Source organism: Squalius cephalus, assembly GCF_949319135.1.
Source record: "Squalius cephalus genome assembly, chromosome: 12".
NCBI lineage: Eukaryota > Metazoa > Chordata > Actinopteri > Cypriniformes > Leuciscidae > Squalius > Squalius cephalus.
The window spans coordinates 17,116,967-17,130,216 of record NC_137133.1 but is presented as its reverse complement, the minus strand read 5'-3'; the positions used below and the strand labels follow the sequence as shown (position 1 = coordinate 17,130,216).

Below are 13,250 nucleotides of genomic sequence, written 5' to 3'. Positions count from 1 at the left end.
AAGAATATAGAATCAATTCAATGTTCATTGAACAGTGTTCATTGTTAACAGTTCATTCAAATGCATAATGATTTTATGAAGAGTTCAGTTTACTTAAAACATTTTTTTTTTTTTTTTTTTTTTTTACAGTTTTTTATAAAGTCAATATAGACATGTATATTGACTTCATAAACAAACTAAAATTCATTTTTCCATTAAAAATATTTTCTAATAAAAAAATATCGGTCCAATCAATCCTTACCAACCGGGCTGCACGTGACCCTTAGCGAGTTTCCAGTGTGTTTGAGTGGCTCTGTCTCAAATCCAAGCCGTTACTCCTTAGTCTGCATGTTTGAGCTCAGCTGACTCAAACTCTTCTGAGTTCGCCCTGAAGCGCTCTCTCAGTAGGCACTAGGCAGCTCACTGGGATAGAGGACACAGCCTGTGGGTTTTCTCCGGGACTCCCCACACGCCCTGCAGTCTCTCAGTTGAACACTTGCGGGATAAAGATGGCTTGAACAGCAGAAACAGACTGGGCTTCTGGAAACTTCTCACTGCTCTTTAAGGCTCGAGGGAGGAAGAAAGCCTCAGGAAGATCAAGCAGAAGGTCTGTTGTTTTATCAGTTTATTCAAGGATTTGTGTGGTTTTACTAATGGATAAAGTTCTGTGTTTGGAAACCTTTTAGAACAACAGGTGAGCTAACAAGAGGTCTGTCAATTATTAAATTTTTAACAAAAACATTTAACATTCATACGTTAATAGTTTTAAAAATCTCAATTAAAATGTAGCCTATAATAAGATAACATTTTGACCGTATTTTAATGAATATGTTGTGAATATTTTTAAATATGTATAGGCTACCTTAGCAGTTATATGTGCTGGTAAATTACTTTCATATTGTAGTCAGTTAGTGATTGCAATTTACATGACACAAATTTAGGAATGCAATCTAGATTACTCATTTTAGGTAATGTATTCTGACTACTTTTGGACTACTTTTGGATTACTTTTTAGATTACTTTTGACGTAACTAATTATCACGTTAATTTGAATAGGATAATCTTGTACCATATTGATAAAAATACAGAGAAAAAGGAAATATTTTCCATTATTATTTTCAACAACATGAAGTGCATTATATATTACTTTACAACATGGTTTCCCAGACTGGGGTTTGTGAGTTTAATGAAAAGCTATTAAGTAAAAACATCATACAAAATGATACATTCAAATATCTAATTTAAAAATAAAAACAATCAAAATAAAACATTTCCTGTTGGGTGCAAACATACATCTATTGTTCATACATTGTGGAAATATTTTCAAGGCATTTTGAAGATGAACATTCAGTCAGCAATCAGCCGTGAGATCTTTGTCCCAAAAGATGAAAAGCTACTGGTAGCCATTGAGGTGAGGAGAAGGATGAAGAGGAAAGGACTGTCGTTCCTCAATGCAAGTCGCAAGAGGGACTACTCAACTTTTCTCTGCTTGTCAGGTAATGTGTCTTTTATATTGTGTCTTTAAGTATCTCAGCGAGTGAGTTTGAGAAATAAGTTTGAGCCATCAGAAGTCTTGAAGTTTAATGGAGACATCATTGACTCATGTTTCCATGTAGTTACCAACAGTCAACCAGCTCAAGTTCTCATCACTAAAGTTAAGAGGTATCCGGGCACACGACAGTTTGCTAAAAGATCTCAGTGGTCTGTGGAGCAGCTTCGCCAGGTCAATGGCATCAACCCTGATAAGGTGACCATTCTTCTAAACGCAGCTTTTTATTCCCAGTGCATTCCATTATTCTGACTCCTCTGAATATTTCTTAGGACACTCCTGAGTTCGACCTAGTGTTCGATCGCACCTCTGATCAATGGGTGGCCGGCTCAGCTGCAGAGAAATGCATGTTTGTGCAAGTTCTTTATCATGCTTGTCAGAACTACTGGGAGGCAAAGCTTGGCAAACCATCGACCCCTGGAGAACAGAAGATACCAGGAGCTCCGGAGAACAAGAAGAGCCCTGATGCTCCATGCCAAACTAACTTTGTCAACTGTCAGCAAAAGCTAATGGGAGGTGAGTGTGTACAGGAAGCCAGATCACTGTATTGACCTTTGTATGGAAAGCCTGAGATATGTAACAGAACAAAATGTATATTTCCATATTTTAGATGCTTGTTCTGTTAATATGGTCATCTACCGCTGCAAGATTTTTTTGAATAGAATGAAGAACAGTATGACTGCAAACCAGGGTCGGCTTCAGCGTGAAGGTTAGTAGGATTTGTGTGTGTGTGTGTGTGTGTGTGTGTGTGTGTGTGTGTGTGTGTGTGTGTGTGTGTGTGTGTGTGTATGTTTCCAAATTCATTGAGATCACGTTAGTGTCTTATTGTTTTGAAAATAATTTATACATAAAAAAAAAAAAAAAAAAAAATCCAATTGAATGATGGTGGTGCAACCATCAAGGAAAAAGATTATTTTAATACCATTAAATCATGGACAATATGGGTACACATTAATAAATATTTACTTTTATAATAATAATTATTATTATTGTTATTTTTAATTTAAATATCTATTTTTATTTTTTCAAGAACATTTATTATATTTGTTGTTGTTATTATTTCTATTATTACTAATGTTATTATTATTATTATTATTTAAAGAGTGCTTGTTTTTTAATAATAATAATAAATCCTTTTCAAAGTGTTCAAGAATGCTTCTTTTTCTAAATAATTATAATAATTATTATTTATATTATTTCAAGATTTTTTTTCTAGAATGTTTATTTTATATAATAATAATAATAATTATTATTATTATTATTATTTATTTTCAAGAATGCTTATTTTTAATAGTAATAATAAAGCCTTTTCAAATATGTTCAAAAAATATTATTTTTTAACTATTATTATTTCTAGATTTCTCAAGATTTTTTTCAAGAATGCTTATTTTTTATAATTATAATCATTTATTATTATTAATATTGTCGTCATTAAATGGATTTTTTCAGTCATTTCATCCTTTTAATGAGGCTTTTTTTTCTCCATTATGAGATCAGGATAGCTGTCACCTTGACATTTCTGACATTATTAAAAATGTAAAATTCAGAAATGAAAACCAACATGGTCATTATTGAAGAGGTGTATTCAAGTCATTGTGTGTATATATGAATAGCATTTTCATTTACTAGAAAAAAAAAGAACATCATTGACCCCTAAGGTAGACAATGTATCACAAATGCATCTTTTAGGCAGTTCCATTGGTTTCCATCCGTTCCTGTCTGTGGAGTTGTGTGGGTCAGATCAGTCAGAGTCCAGGCAGGAAGAGAGGGCGCTTTGTCGGCTGGTTGTTTGTAGTGTTGTGATAGATCTCTCGGCAGTGACAGAGAATGGCTCCATTGCAAAGAGGGCCCGATTAGTTCAGAGGCCACTTTGTTCAGATGAAGGCATGCACAGGGACACAAAGACAGGCGTTGAGGAGGGGGAGAGGAGCGGAGATGAGTATAGTGGCACCAGCCTTCACAGCGGATCATGGATGAATGGTGTGTAATGAATGGGAGAGGTGCCAAGCTGCCCTGGAGGCACAAAATGCAACGTCCCAGTCCACACACCTCAGCTATAATCATATACTGCCATGTCTGTTTCTTTTTGCAGTTAATATGATTAGTTAATGGCATTGCAGAATTACATTCCAAGTGTAGATGATTCCGATATATATAGAATAAATAAGTGTGTTATTTATAACTTCACACACCATACCAATCACACAGATTAATCACGAGTTACATAATCAGATTACTTTTTTTCAAATAACTAGTAAAGTAACGCATTACTTTTAAATTTGCACAGTATTTGACTAACTTTGAATCAGTAGAGAGCTGTGCCCTCTGCTGTACGGGCGTGCATTTGCATTTCCTTCAGCCTGAGGCTTATTCATTTCACCTTTGGTGTGAAAGGGCCTTTATATTTGTCAAAAATACTTTTTTTTGTTATTAAAAAACAAGCAAGCCCAGCCCAGGTGAGAAAAAGTAACGCAAGAGTAACATAACACGTTACTTTCCATAAAACATAACTAAGTAACACAATTAGTTACTTTTTTTTAAGGATTAACGCAATATTGTAATGCATTACTTTTAAAATGAACTTCCCTCAACACTGATTAAAGTTATTGGCTATGATCTCACATTCAGGATTCTTTGATGAATGGATTTGATGAATCTTTTGTAATATTATAAATATCTTAAATTTTATATTTACTTTTAATGTGTCCTTGCTGAATAAAAGTATTCATTTCTTTCCAAAAACAAAAAACAATTCCAGAGCAGAATTCCACTAATACTTAAGTCTTCCACATTAAATGTAAGTCTATTTAGTATCTAATACAGTAAGTGTGTAAAATAAGAGAAGTTTTTGGAACTTGACTTAATGCTCTTATGTGTTTGTGCTTGTGTCCTCAGCAGCAGCAGCGGCTGTTAAAGCATCCAGGAGCAGGAGTAGGAGTAGCCCGTCCCCTCGGGCCGGGAGGAAGATGGGGAATGCAATGCGGAGGGCCAGTCAGGTTCTGAGTGAGCGCGGGGAGCGTCTGATGAGGGCGGAGGAGAAGACCGGACACTTCTTCCACGGAGCCAAGCAGTTCGCAGAAGCAGCTCAGAAGGTGAGCTGATCACAAGACCCATTCACTCTGATTCACTGCTTAAAGCTACACTGTGTGATATTTTCCCCCATCTAGCGGTGAAATTGTGTATGACTACCCAGTGAATATTAGTTTCTGTTCCTTTCAATTCCGAGGGCGTTTTAACTCCTTATTATTATCTTGGCCGTATTATTCCGAGATTAACATGGCTTTCAGTTCGACTTCGCAAAAATTGCGCCTTTAAAACTATTCATCACCTGTGATCCATTGCAGCACAGATTTATGTTACAAGGTAAACAATACTTTTTCACCATTGACGTGAGGAAAAGTAACGCAAGCAAGTTATACTAGAGGTCGTTCTGGCGTTATGCACAACCATGCTATGGTTAGACAAGCAACTATAAAACTTTGAATTTACACAAATAGGCTGAATTACCTGTCGAGAAGAAAGCAGGCAACTTCGGCGACTTTCGCTTCCTTGGCGACTCTGCTACATGTCCTCGAAAATAGTCATGATCCTCCATCTTCAGCAATCTTTCAAATCTGCCGGCAGTCGCGAGTAATCTCCCCCTCGCATTCGTCACGGTGTCACTGTGTGTAAAATGCGAAAGGCGAATTTCCAGGTATGTCCCTCTTTGGCAAAAGTATTTTCAAGATGGAGGCGCAACATGGCTGCCGCCATTTGAGCGACTCGCTCGTATGTATTATAAATGGCAGATTTTACGCTTACGAGAATACTTTATTAGTTGGTGGAAGTAATTACACATGAATGAGCACATATACTTTTGATAGAACAAAGTGTTGTTTGCTAAGAATCAACTTAAAAAGTTACACAGTGTAGCTTTAAGTTCATGAAACTGCGCACTGTCATATGAACAACCAGTCAGTGAAACACAGTTGTGTTTATATATATATATATAAACTTATATATAAATAATTTTAATTAAAATATTTAATGTTTAAACTATTACAATGTATCAGAACAGTTTTTGTATCAATGTACAAGTTACTTTTTATCATTTTAATGCATCCTTGCTCTTCCTTCAAAAAAAAAACTTACTGATCCTAAACTTTTGAACAGTAGTGTAAAGAACAAGTCAGAAACAATTATGAGTGGGTTGAACCATTTGAAGAAGAAGAAAAACAGCATTCTGTATAAACTAGTAGCCATTTCAGTGAATTATATTTAATATGAATAATATTAAGCATCACATTTTCCTTTATTCCCTCAGCTGGCTCTGAAGCAGATTTAGACGTGTTCTGGATGACCTGCCAATAAACTTTTTTTAAACATAGCTTTTAATCCTCTGGTCTCTGGATATTTTACAATACCGCTTTCTCATCTAACTCAGATTTTGATTTTGAGTGCAAGGCAATTGTTTCTCCTCGCTTGCAGACTGGACTTTTTATTTAATTTATTTTATTAATGTATTATATTTTTTGCAAGCCACTGAGCATTTCAAGCAGCTGTGATGTGGTCTATCATGCTGTTCTGTCTCACCTGCAGATCTGTTCATTTTTTTACCTTTTCTACAGTAGCAGGTGGCTGATTCTCTTCTGCTGAGATGCGTTATTCCGCGAGACGATTTGTCTTTTTTTTTTTTTTTTTTTTCAGTGACAGGAGTCTTAAAGGGATAGTTCACCCAAAAATGAAAATTCTGTCATTATTTGCTCACCATAAAGTTCCTTCTTCTGTTGAACAGAAGATGAATGTTGGTAACCAAACAGTTGCTAGCCCCATTGACTTTCATCATTTAGAACAAAAATACTATGGAAGTCAATGGGGACCAGAAACTGTTTGGTTACCAAGATTTTTCAAAATATCCTCTTGTTTGTTCAGCAGAAGAAAGAAACTCATTCATGAACTGAAAGGAGAAATGCTGCACTTGTGTTGACTAATAATGATTTCAAATTCTCTGTAGTCTCGTCTAAGTGGATTCATTTTTATTCTTCCAGCTGTACCCTAATATTACTGTTTCATATTGTAACACTGCTGCTTTTTGTATCTACACAGTGTGATTTATTTTTTATTTTTTTCTCACATAGATTGCCACTTATGAGGTTGAGGTTCACTTTTGGTAATGTGTACTAATTGAATGCACGTTTTGCACTTTATTTCTTTTCTGAAGCTTTAACGACTTTGTAGTTTTTTATTTGATTATTTTTTATTTTTCAGCACTGAAAGTATAATGGTATTATTTAATATTTGACATTTAAGGGGGTTTCAGACAGATTCTTACAGATGATATACTGGTTGCCTTAACAGAGGTATGTTACTTCAATATTTGTGCAACATTAGTTATGTGTATAACACATTGAGATGATATCCTCATGAATGACGGTACCGTCCCTCTGATGTTCAGTTCTGCTCTGATCACATGAGGAGCCTGCTTTTATCTGCTTTTTAGGTTTAAGTTCATTAGAGATGCTGCAAGCTGTTTTATAATTACAGCTATTCACTATGAACTCAATGTTCATCTATTTGAATGTGAATGTGTGTGGATAACACATTTTTGTTCTTCTGTCTTTGTCTCCTGATTCTGTGTAATGTTATAACAGTCAGTCTGCCTTGTTTGTGATTGTGATCATCAGTAGCAGGAGCAGCATGTCATGAGAAGCCAGAGGGTGTTTTCCGCACAGAGTCGGACACCCTTCATGTATGTGTGATGCATCCTGCTTTCTGCTGTTCTCCTCGTGTTGTCTTCGGTTTTATATTCCATAATATGTGTGTAACAGAGAATTCTATCTGTCCTTGTCTTTGACAGCTCTTGTCTGCATTTAAGAACATGTTAAATATGTAAACGCCCATCATTTGCACAATAAATGAAATGGGACCAACTTCGGAAAAGCCTATTATTACACAAAATATATGTGGTGGTTGTCTGTGTGCCTTCACACCACTAGAGCGCGCTCACACACAACCAGTTCAACATGCTGCAGACAAGCATCTTCCAGTGGACGCGCGTGTGTGTGTGTACTCTGAGAATCTGTCATTCAGTCTAAAACCTCGAATTAATTTTAGTAAAATGCTAAGTTTCACTCATCTAAAACTTTCAAACCAAAGCATATATAACGGGGGGAAAATATATAAGAAAAATCAAAGATTCTTCAATATTTCTATGGCAGTAATGGAATAAGCAATTTTATGAAGCAGTTGAATGTTCTGACGGACAGATTCCAGCTTGTGTGCTGTTTTTTAGCAAAAGAGGGACATTTCAAATGTAATAAAATGCCATTCTGGAATGTATTTTTTCATTGTATATTGTTTTAATTAAGCATTTCACTTAAACTCATATAATATATTTAAAAGATAATACATTTAAAAAAAAAAACATTTATTTAACTATAATATGTTTGTATGTGAACACAAGATCTTGACCAAAAATGCATGCACTTCTTGATGGAAATAAATGTTGTGATGTTATTTCCATCAAGAAGTGCATACATGTTTGGTCAATATCTTGTATTGGCAATGCAAGAGTCCAGCACTCTGTAAAGTCTCCTCTAGCACATCCTAAAGACTTTCAATGAATTTAAGGACTCAGAGGTGCCAATTTATGTGTAAAAATGTGATTCTTATGTGATTCTTCATGCTCCCTCCCAACCATTCTTTCACAAATTTGAGCCTGATGAATCTTGACATTGTCATCCTGGAATATGGCCATGATATGTCTTCCTATATGGTTGTTTAAGAAATGAAAAGCTACACACTCCATAAATTATGATGAGAAGAACTGTTGCCAAACATTTAACATGCTAGAAACAATAATCACTGCATCCAATCATAGACTCTTAAGCATTTGACTATTAAAATCCAAACAGCATTTTTATTATTATTATTATTATTATTATTATTATTTTGGGATACATTTATGTGTGCAAATGTATACACCAATTATTCCGAATATTCATCTGTGGTCTTTTGGACTTTTTCATATTTCTAGTTAATACCAGATGTACACATACACATATTGATTTTTTGTTTACTGATGCATTTGTGTTGGCATTTACATTTTGGCCAAGTGCTGGCGCGTGAAGTGCGTGATGAACAGGCACAGTGTGCAGCCGGTGACCTGCACGGTTGAAGCGCTGCATTGCTGGATCAGCATCTACTGCATGCAGCATCCTGCAGGATTATGTGCTTATGCTGTGACCAAATGAAGGTCAAGACTCACCGTTTGACTCCAGGATTGATGACTTGTAGGACTATGCATGACACTGCACGATTTAATTCTCTCTTATTTCATAATCTGATGTGCTATAGATTATACCATAATCTGCCCCTCTGAAAAGCATCATGGTGATCAATCGATATGATTTAGCATTTTCGATGTGCATTGGGGGTGTGATATTGACCCGGAAGATATATTTCCAGAAGCACGAAGCCAGAGGTGCAGGTCGTGACTTTCTGACGGTGAGACGGGAATTGAACATCAATCGTGTATCGACTGGCACAGGATTGTCCCTCTTGAGTTTTAATGTTGGACCGGATCTTCAAATGACAACCAAATGGCCTTTAATGAATTTTGAATGGTAATTGACCTCAGAACTGTTTTGTAATTGGGTACTTCAGAGAGCATGTAATACAATGGACTTGATTTTTCTTAAACAGATAGTTCACCAAAAAAAAGCGTATATTCGGACATCATTTACTCAACCTCATGTTCCAAACTTGTATGACCTTTGTTAATGTTAAAAATGTTCATGTTAGTTTACAGTGCATTAATTAATGTTAACATAAACAACTTGCAATCTTAAAATTATATTAGGTCTAGTAAATGTTGAAATTAACAAATTAGATTAATAAATAGTGTTGGGGAAAGTTACTTTTAAAAGTTATGAATTGCAAAATTACAATACTCCCTGAAACAGGAACAAATTGCATTACTTAGGGTCGATATTGTCCCCACCACTTTTTGCCAGGGTCGATATTATCCCTCACTTTTTGAAACATCTCGTGACATGGATGTATGAAACAGAAAGAAACATCTCCATTTGATTAGCAATTTATTTGTCTGGGTAAATAAGTGGCGACCTATCACTGGAATGGAAATGGAAAGTTTTTTAAATCATGGCGAGTGCTCGTTGTCGCTGTTCCTTTTCGATACAGTTCACTCGCATTGCGTTGGTTCACTAAAGCTTATGGGAAAACACACTCTTTTTTTTTCGAATCCTGAAGCCTGAAGCCTCTTAAGCTCTAAGGGCCCTGATGTGCCTGCTCGTCCTCCGTAAGCAGAGGGGCTGACAACGCTTCCACCTGCGTTCTGAACGGGGTCGAAAGCACTTTCGGCACGTAACCTTTTCTCTGCCCGAGGACCACTTTAAAGTTGTTAGGACCGAACTCAAGACAGGAAGGTTCCACAGACAGAGCCTGCAGATCTGGTTTAGAGTTGGAGATCTGCAGGCTCTGTCTGTGGAACCTTCTTATATTGAGTTCAGAAGTGTTTTCGACCCTGTTCAGAACGCAGGTGGAAGCGCTGTCAGCTCTTCTGCTTACGGAGGACGAGCAGGCACATCAGGGCCATTAGAGTGTATACTGAGCGCTCTAGCCGGTTCCGGCAATCAGAGCAGCTGTTTGTCAGCTTCGGAGGCCGCACCAAAGGGCTGCTAGTTTCAAAGCAAAGGATTTCCAGATGGATTGTAGATGTAATAGCGCTAGCTTACAAGGCAGTAGACTTGACCTGTCCCCTAGGGGTTAGGGCCCACTCCACTACGGGTATGGCCTCCTCTTGAGCGTGGTCCAGTGGAATCTCTATTGCAGATATATGTGCGGCGGCCAGCTGGTCCTCGCCGTCCACTTTCTTCAGATTTTACAACCTGGACGTTCCTGCTCTTCAAGCACGGTTGTTGTCAGTCTAAGTGCTTGTGTACTATGTAGTCAGGCGAGTCAAGCTAGCCACTCCACAGTTGAAAGATTCTGACGATTCGGCATTTCTACATGGCTTATATTGGCAGCCAACCCTGCCCCTTTCGGCAGGCTGAAAAGCAATTTGTCTGTGACAAGCACAGACGTGAAACAATCAGGCTTCAGGATTCTGAGAAAACAGGAGTTTTCCCCATACGTGTTAGTGAGCTAACGCAATGCTCGTTCTTGGGGAACCATAAATGTTATCAGTTATCTCTTGGCGCTCGTGTACAGACGAGCGCTTCAATCAATAGCTTAACACCATTGCGGAGACTCTGTTCGTTACAGTGAAATCACAAAACAAAATGCATTCAGACGTGTCCCTGCTCTTGATATAAGCTACAATCATTGATGAACACCGTTGGTAATTGTTTTTTATGAGAAAAAAAATATATATATACAAGGGTGGATTAGAACCCAGAACCTCTCTGACACGCTTAACAAAAGTTCTTTCACCAGACTATTGAGGAATTACTTAAACTCGTTACTTAAAAAATGTTGGTGTAAATTTAAAAGTAATGCGTTACTTTACTCATTACTTGAAAAATGTAATCTGATTACATACTTCAAGTTATTCGTAAAGGCCCGTTCACACCAAGAACGATAACTGCTGTATAAAGATAACTATATTAGCGTCCACACCAGCGGACGATATCGTTCAATTTATTCTAAGCACGTGCTTGTCTGTCACTTTAAATGCTTGAGCTTGTTACAGCAGGATGGATTCTGATTGGCTGTCAATGTTTTTATTGTTCATCAGCTGGATAAAATCATTCTGAAAGTGATTCCAATTATATCGTTTCTCTGTGCTGTTATCGTTATAGCTGTGATGTGAACTCTGCTATTTTTTAATATTGAGAATTTTTTTTAGAACTACATCTTTATAGTTATTGTCCTTGGTGTGAACGGGCCTTAATGCGTTACCCCCAACACTGTTAATAAATTATGTACAGGTAGAAGTATTGTACATTGTGTTACCAAAAATAGCGCTGTCCATTGTCGTCTTAGCTTCAAAACAATCATTTAAATATGTTTAAACATAAACAGCCCATAATTCCACCTCCTGATGAAAATTGTATTTGTCACTGGTGAAAATGAAGACCTAGAAAAAGCGATTAGTGGATGGAGAGATCATACACCCAGTACACAAACAACATCATTCTTACCCAGAGTTCTCTCTGTTCCAGACAAATGCTGTGTTAGGGATGGGGGAATAATAAAATTCAATTTGTTGCTCATAAGAAAACAGAGAGTAGAAGAGCAGGAGAGAGAGAGATATTGAGAGAGATTTAGGCCAGATGTTAGTTAACGGAAGAAGTGGGACAGGAGAGTGTTTGCTCTCTCTCTCTCTCTCTCTCTCTCTCTCTCTCTCTCTCTCTCTCTCTCTCTCTCTCTCTCTCTCTCTCTCTCTCTCTCTCTCTCTCTCTCTCTCTCTCTCTCTCTCTCTCTCTCTCTCTCTCTCTCTCTCTCTCTCTCTCTCTCTCTCTCTCTCTCTCTCTCTCTCTATCTGTGTCAGAAGCCCATCAGGTCCCACACCAATGGATTAGATGAATTCTCAACCTCTCTGAGGGGATGTCAGACCCACCAACAGTCTCATTCAGGACAGACATGCAGAGAGAAGAGATGGTACTTCATCAGACTTCTTGCAGTAGTCAGGTCATACTCATATTCTAATCTCCAGTCTGTACCTACACAAGTTTAGCCCTCATAGATCTAACAGGTTGGGATGGGGAGCACACATAATCTGTACTAGGCCTATTATATAGAAATCTGATATCAGTGTTAAAGGACTAACCCACTTATTCAATCTCCATTTGATTGATTTACATTACAGATTAATTAAAGTGGCCATTAGACATGGGCTTATTGAGTAGAGTTAAATAATGTAGCCATAATCTCAGGATGGGTTAAAAGTTCTAAATTAGTTGGCACTGATAGCCTCGTGGGCAGTGCGCCAATATACAGCACCATTGCGCTTCGGGCGACCGAGTTCGAGTCATGGCTCAAGGACCTTTCCCAGTCCTGTCCCCCATCTTTCTCTCTCCCACTTCGCTTCTTGTCTACTGTCTTAACGTAATATAAGGCAAAAATTCCAATAATAAATCTGTTTAGATTGGTTTAGAGCCAATAGAATATAAAGAAAAGGAAAAAGCTTTTTAAATATCCAGTGTAAATCTCATGGGCCATGTTGGAAGTTCAAATTGGTTCATGTTGTTTTCATATAGTTTTGAAAAACGTTTATACCATTCCCAAAAATTAAAAGAAAAATAACAATAATAATAAAAAATAAATAAATAAATAAAATCGAAACTGTAATGTGATGCAACCATCAAGTAACAAGTAACATATTTCCTTTCCACAAACATTGTTTTCATAATAAAATGTATTAAAAGTTAAGAACTTTTTCACAAATAGCATGAATTATTAATGTATAAATATAATGGATTTTATGTCCCTATAAAACATTTTGAAACACTTGACAGGCTAATTCCCATGTCCTCAGTCATGTTTTCTCTACTTCACTTTAAAATAAAGGTTACACATACATTTTAAAATGAGCAATTTTCATTTAATTTTAATTTAAAAATAAAGGTTACACATACATTTTAAAATAAGCAATTTTAATTACTCTTTGACAAAAAATGCAATTTATTGTGGTACATTATTTTTTAGTTTATGTCCCTCAAACTCCAGTCCACCCTTTTACATTGGTGCTACTTGCCCTTTAAAATCTTAAGCAAATGAT

At 36.7% G+C, this 13,250-nt stretch overlaps 1 protein-coding gene across 3 annotated transcripts; it reads left to right on the top strand.

The window, feature by feature from the left end:
* The first annotated feature begins 469 nt into the window (after positions 1-469).
* Positions 470-7,437, top strand: stxbp6l (syntaxin binding protein 6 (amisyn), like). 3 transcript variants are annotated; one of them, XM_079887707.1, is made up of 7 exons: positions 470-586; positions 1,308-1,475; positions 1,596-1,726; positions 1,801-2,044; positions 2,139-2,237; positions 4,424-4,620; positions 5,832-7,437. In XM_079887707.1, the coding sequence occupies exons 2-7, from the start codon at positions 1,319-1,321 to the stop codon at positions 5,850-5,852; spliced, it is 849 nt and encodes a 282-aa protein (XP_079743833.1). In that variant the 5' UTR covers positions 470-586; positions 1,308-1,318; the 3' UTR covers positions 5,853-7,437. The 3 variants fall into 3 exon arrangements, with proteins under 3 accessions (XP_079743833.1, XP_079743835.1, XP_079743834.1); XM_079887709.1 differs by having other exon boundaries at positions 515-586; positions 4,430-4,620; XM_079887708.1 differs by having other exon boundaries at positions 515-586; positions 4,427-4,620.
* Positions 7,438-13,250: the final 5,813 nt, after the last annotated feature.

What these genes read in the sequence shown, in the direction of transcription:
- stxbp6l (XM_079887707.1), top strand. Translation starts at nt 1,319, where the DNA reads ATGAACATTCAGTCAGCAATCAGCCGTGAGATCTTTGTCCCAAAAGAT. An exon ending in TCAGCAAAAGCTAATGGGAG is followed by an intron (nt 2,045 to 2,138) that starts GTGAGTGTGTAC and finishes TCCATATTTTAG; the next exon opens with ATGCTTGTTCTGTTAATATG. An exon ending in GGGTCGGCTTCAGCGTGAAG is followed by an intron (nt 2,238 to 4,423) that starts GTTAGTAGGATT and finishes TTGTGTCCTCAG; the next exon opens with CAGCAGCAGCGGCTGTTAAA.